We start from the raw sequence: 6,000 nt of genomic DNA, 5'->3' as shown, positions 1-6,000 counted from the left end.
GCCTGGGCTTCACACTACCTCTGCCCCCAGACAGAGAAGACAAAAGAACTTATCAGCACAGCCTGGACTCCTCCTGGGAGGAACCCCACTGGGAAGACCCCTTTAACAAGCCTAGGCCAAGGGGCATTGACTAGAGGAAGGAAGGCTAAACATGTCTGGGGACTCCCAATGCCTTCTTATTGGAATTGCGCCCCCTCCAGTGGCAGTAAGCCAAGAAAAATAAGAGAGAGGGAGGGAAGGAGGGAAAGAGGGAGGGAGGGAGGGAGGGAGGGAGGGAGGGAGGGACGGAGAGAGGGAGGGAGGGACGGGGAGAGAGAGAGAGAGAGAGAGAGAGAGAGAGAGAGAGAGAGAGAGAGAGAGAGAAGGAAAGCCAAGGAGAGAGACACATAAAGTAACAGACAGAGAGACAGGGACCCCTCCCTACTCTCAGCAGCTGTCATCTCCCTCGGCTCTCTCTCCCACTTTCCACGGGTCTACCTTTCTCTCCTAGGGAAGGGTCTCATCGCCGGTCCCTCTGGGGCCGGCTGAGGCCTCGGCATCGCGGAGGTTGGGAAGAGAAAGTGGCCGCTGTCGCCCAATCAGCGCGTGTCTCCGCCACCCGGGACTGTCTCCCCGTCGGCCAATCGCAGCTCAGGGCTCCTGACCAAGCTTTGGGTGAAAGAACTAATAAATGCTCTCGAGCCCGGATCCCCTCACTCGGTGTCACCACGGGAGGAGACTCCGGCCGTCCGCGCTCCCGCCCCTACCCCCCTTCCCTGGCTCGTCGCGGTGCTCTGAGCCCCCTGCCCAGCGCCCCCAGCAGCGGGGCCACTAGCCCAGACTCCTACCAAACTTTTTTGCCCTCGGCTCGAGATCCCGGACTCAGAGGCCTCCCAGCCTGCCCCTTTTCCTGGTTCCACCTCGAGCCTCTCCCTGGACTAGGAGAGAGCAGTCCCCCTTCCCTTCCCGTGGCCCTCCCTCTCTCTCCAGCCTTTTTGGGGAGGGGCTCTCCACGCTCGGAGAAGTTTCCGAGGGTCACCAGCGCCACGCTCGCTTTTCTATCTCGCCTTTACCTGGATATAATTTCCAAGAGAAGCTGCCCCCAGGATGACCACGCTGGCCGGAGCTGTGCCCAGGATGATGCGGCCCGGCCCAGGACAGAATTACCCGCGCAGCGGGTTTCCTCTGGAAGGTAAGGGCCTCAGCAGCGTAAGGAGCCGGGTCTGGGCCGGGGCTGCTCCAGCCTATCCTAAGTCTCCGCAGGCTTTTTTGGCGCCCCAAGGGACCCCATTCCCTGAACACCCCCACCCCAGGAGGGAATAGTCGGGGTGATATCTTACCCGATTTTCTCTCTGCAAAAGAAGGGCCGGTTCTCTCCGCAAGCGCTTGCATAGCTAGGCGGCCAGGCCTGCTCCGGGCAGGTCCTCTTTCCCCTGTTGTTTTGGAAAAGCCGTAGTGGGGAAGGGATCAACCAGCTTATGAGCACCAGAAAGCAACTCCTGCGCATTTTGTCTGCCCAAAGGCTTCTCAAAATTGTCTCGGCTTAAGTCCATATTTGCTAAACTCTTGTTACTTCCGAAAGAATTTTCTTGCTGGGGCAAAGTTGTGGTGGCGGGCGCCGTTCGGCTTCGTGCTTGCGGTTTTTAATATTCATTGATTAATTATTTAGAATTTCATTCATCTTAATTGGCATCTTGAAGTTTCTATAACCCGTTTTGGAAACTGCCTTTCTGTTAGCTTGAGGGTTTGGGGAATCCCGGGAACGCAGGAAGTTTTGTAAGCCCAAAGCTTTCTAGACAGTTTGAGAGGTTGGGACGTCCCAGCAGGGATGCTCATCCGGGGGCTCCTGCCCTTCGACCTTGGTGCAGAAGAGAATGTAATAGCCAGAGCATGAATGGGGGCGAGGAGCCCTGCAAACAGACCTGGCTGTCGTCTAGGTCCCAAGGTGTAACAGGTGACACGCGCTGCCACCTGCGGCCTCCTTTTGGGACCCTCTTTGATCCTTGTCTGCTGTCCTCTTAGCCGGAAACCCCAAAGGCTATCAGCAATTCCAAGTCCCTTAGAAAGGGAGCAGCCCCAATTGTACAGCATTTGGTGTGAGCAGAGTTTCAGAAGGCCAGAGCCCGGCTGAACTTCCTTCTGCCAGGAGGCTGTTTCTTGAGCAAGATACACTTGGTGCCAGCCCCAGGGTCCCCCGGTTCCCCAGAGTTGCCACCTTTCCTGGGCCTAAAGGGAAGGCAGCTTTTCTGGGGCAAGTTATTTTACCCTAGCTGTTCTCTTCACGCAAGATTTCGTGCCCCCGAATTGCTTAATAATTTAAATAAATGTAACTGAAAAGGGTTTGTTGTCCAGTAGTTTCAGCGCTGAGGTTGTAACATGCGCATTGGCCAGAAGAGTGCAAGTTAGGTGGGCTCATCTTTCGGGTTGCTACTCTTAATTCGCCGGAAATAACTTTGCGTTTGCCTCTCTTTTCATCTTCTGCCCCCAGTGTCCACTCCCCTCGGCCAGGGCCGCGTCAACCAGCTCGGCGGTGTATTTATCAACGGCAGGCCGCTACCCAACCACATCCGACACAAGATCGTAGAGATGGCTCACCACGGGATCCGGCCCTGCGTCATCTCCCGCCAGTTGCGCGTGTCCCACGGCTGCGTTTCTAAGATCTTGTGCAGGTACCAGGAGACGGGTTCCATCCGTCCGGGTGCCATCGGTGGCAGCAAGCCCAAGGTGAGCAAGGTTCTGGAGGCTTTTGGGCCTGCAGTCTCCAGGTTTAGGGGAGAACGGGCAGGGGGTGAGGGTCGGGTGGGGTGGGGGTGGGGGGTGGCAGTGAACTGCCATCTGGGGCTTTCCAAAGAGTTATTTTTCAAGTCTGGAAAATTGTGTGTGTGTGTGTGTGTGTGTGGTGGGTGTGAGGAAACTTGGTTGCTGGCTGAGCCAAGGCTCCTTAATAAACGCTAAGGGAATACTGCAGGCCTTTTGCAAGGAGATAGAGCATTTTTTTTAATACCCCAAATCCTGTAATTCCTCCTCAAATTATTTAAATAGGGAAACACCAAGCTGTATGCGCCCACCTGTTGATGGTTTCTTCCCCAAGTATCTCCCCAGTTCCCACCACTGCAGTGCCCTTTCCAAAACAAATCTAAGGAGCCACTTTTGTTTTTTTAATGTTTTCTCTCCCAACTCCGGTCCCCAATCTCCTCCAATCCAAATTGTCTTCAAGGAGTCAAAAGCTGGATGATTTGCTTTCTGTGTAATGAGCCGATGACTCGCTTTTAAAAAGTAGTTTGGTGCTATCATCAAATTATTTTGGTTCCCCTTAAAAAAGGAAAGAGAGTCACTCAGGCTAGGGCTGAGTGGGAGGGGATTGCATCAGGTCTGCCTTTTCTTCTGGATGTGGGGAAAATGCAATATAGTTTTCTAGTTGCCATAGGGCAAAATCAAAAGGAGAGTTCTGGTAAACTTTAGGTTTCCAAACACTCTCCTCTCCTCTCCCACCACAATGCCCTTTGCAGCCTAAGACTCTCTGGAAACTCATAACTGGAAAAAAAAAATTAAAAGCCAGTCTCTCAAATTATCCATAGTTGTTATCCTCTCTAACTAAAATCTAGAAACACAGATCTTTACCTTTTCCATTTCATTTCGCTCTTCACTTTAGTTAAAATCTTGTGCTCCTCTGGAGAGGCACAAGTTGCAGATCTAACTTGATTGTTCTGCTTTTCTTTCAAGCACTTTTTTTTTAAGGTTCATTTTTCTGTTGATTCTGTGTCAGGAGTTGCCTTTCTTTATTTCCAGGGATCAGGAAATGCATCCCTTTCTCCCCAAATGTTATACTCTTCTTCATTTGTCCCGATTGTCCCAGCTTACCTGGGAAAGGGGGGTCCCGAGGCTGCTCTAGAGTGGGGTGCTTTCTTGTACGCCCTGACCTGAAAGTAAACTGCCTCCGAGAGTTGGGGTCATTTTACTAACAAGGGAGACCTTCCCAGGGGGTGCAGGAAGGGTCCTCGGGCCTCGCTGGGAGGCAGTGGGGCCACCACATGTGACTCAGAGGACTGGGTACCAACACCTGCCTGCCTGTTCTCTTAAAGCAGGTAACAACGCCTGACGTGGAGAAGAAAATTGAGGAATACAAAAGAGAGAACCCGGGCATGTTCAGCTGGGAAATTCGAGACAAGTTACTCAAAGACGCAGTCTGTGATCGAAACACAGTGCCCTCAGGTACCAGGCTCATTAACGTCTTTCTGAGGAGCGGCTGGCGGTCTCTCGCTGTTACCAGGCGGGTCATCTGAGATGTAATCATCCCAGTAATCGTTCCAGGCCCCCACCAGAAATATCCACGAAACAGGCATTGTTGGCGTTTTACGGAGGGAGGGAGCTACGAGCTGTTAGGCCTGGGGTTGAGAGACCGCCGCAGAGAGGTCCCCAAAGAGGATTTCTGTTGAGGAAGCAGAGCAGGAAACGCGAGGCGGAGGCCAAGCGTTTATTAATATTGATGTCCCTTTTTAAAGAGAAACAAATGTTTTGGTAACCCCAACCGAAGGGAGACGGGGCCGTGGCCGCTGAGGCTTTGCAGTGTTCGCAATGGAGGGGAGGCTTCGCAACGGCCGGCAGTGTCCCCCAAGGTTCCAGGGACGGTCCGGCGCCCCCAGCAGCCGGGGGAGGCGGAGGGAGAAGAGGGGCGAGCGCAGGGCGCGCGGGAGTTTGTTTTTAATTAAAAGGAACCTCCCTTTTCCCCCTGCGAGAACGAGATATTTCAGAGCATGGATTTGTTTACCACACTGGAATCTGGAAAAAATAAATGGGGGAGAGTGCATTTTCTTTTGATTTTTACAATAGGAAACGATTCTGCAGTTGAAATTTAAACCCTTTATAGCCTCCAAAAAGAAAAACATAGCTGAATTCCTGGGGACAGTCCGCTGTGGTGCCTCCTCCCTTAACTCGAATTGCAGGGCCCAATGCCTTCAGGTGTGTGTGTGTGTGTGTGTGTGTGTGTGTGTGTGTGTTGGGGGGGGGTGCAGCGTGGGCTGGAGGGAGAATTCTCTCAGATTGGAGACACAGAGCCCTGCTTACAGAGTCCAGAAGGGAAACGCTTCCTGCTGAAAAAGAGGGACAGAGACGGCAGTTCCCAGCCTTAACTTGGAGATGCGAGCTCCCAGGCTCCCCTTTCCCTGTTACTAGATGCTGATTACGGGGTAAAATGTTTAAATGGGAGGCTGAGGGGGCGGTAAAAGGCCCAAGAGGCCCCAGGAAACAGGAGGAGACAGAAGCGGGCTTTGCGGGACACCCGCTCTAGGGCACCGGCTGCGGGTGGGGCGCTCCCTCCTTCCCAGCCCTGCCGGTCTCAGTCTTCTGCTCTCTCTTCCTCCTCCCCCCCCCCCCCCCCCCCAGTGAGTTCCATCAGCCGCATCTTGAGGAGTAAATTCGGGAAAGGCGAAGAGGAGGAGGTCGACCTGGAGAGGAAGGAGGCAGAGGAGAGTGAGAAGAAGGCGAAACATAGCATCGACGGCATCCTGAGCGAGCGAGGTAAGCGGCGGCGCGCTGAGGGCCTGCGCCTAGGCGGACAGCCGCGCTCTGACGCTGGGGGCCCGAGGGCCGCCCGGCCCCTGCTCGTGTCAAGGTCCTTCTGGCTCATACTCACTGCTCCCGGGTAAGAGCCTCCAAGTGAGAGACCAGAGACGCATTTGCAATGAAAACAAAAAACTCTGTTCTGTTAACGTGCTCTGTTTTGTAAATCTTTCTTCTGCATCACCTTCAGCCTCCCTCCCCGGAGTCTAGAACTTCGGGTTGCACTTTAGGTACAGGGCCACCCTCTAGCCCTCACGCACACGGGACTGGGCTTCTCTGAGCGATTGGGGGTGGGGGTGGGGGTCTGGGGACAGTCCGTGAGTCTCTGGAGGTTGAAGGAACTTTTGCGTCCTCAGGACAGTCCGGGATCTCCAGAGTTTCCCACTTCAGAGGAGGGAGGGCGGGAGAGAGCAAGAGAGCGCCAGCGAGAACTTTTTAAACCAGTGGGCCCCCAAACTTGCA

At 54.0% G+C, this 6,000-nt stretch overlaps 1 protein-coding gene across 3 annotated transcripts in view; it reads left to right on the top strand.

The window, feature by feature from the left end:
* Nucleotides 1–688: 688 nt before the first annotated feature.
* The window catches only part of PAX3 (paired box 3), a 92,075-nt gene continuing 86,763 nt past the window's right edge, over nucleotides 689–6,000 (top strand). The window contains exons 1-4 of one of the 3 annotated variants that reach the window (XM_074313974.2): nucleotides 689–1,171; nucleotides 2,468–2,703; nucleotides 4,062–4,191; nucleotides 5,362–5,496. In XM_074313974.2, the coding sequence (XP_074170075.1) occupies nucleotides 1,087–1,171; nucleotides 2,468–2,703; nucleotides 4,062–4,191; nucleotides 5,362–5,496 (586 nt within the window). In that variant the 5' untranslated portion in view covers nucleotides 689–1,086. The remainder of the gene's footprint in view (nucleotides 1,172–2,467; nucleotides 2,704–4,061; nucleotides 4,192–5,361; nucleotides 5,497–6,000) is intronic. The other 2 variants (XM_074313966.2, XM_074313961.2) reach the window with 2 other exon arrangements.

Source organism: Rhinolophus sinicus, chromosome 17 (assembly GCF_057876585.1).
Source record: "Rhinolophus sinicus isolate RSI-liver-muscle chromosome 17, RSI-T2T, whole genome shotgun sequence".
NCBI lineage: Eukaryota > Metazoa > Chordata > Mammalia > Chiroptera > Rhinolophidae > Rhinolophus > Rhinolophus sinicus.
Note: the sequence above shows the minus strand (reverse complement) of the source record. Positions and strands in the feature narration are given on the sequence as shown.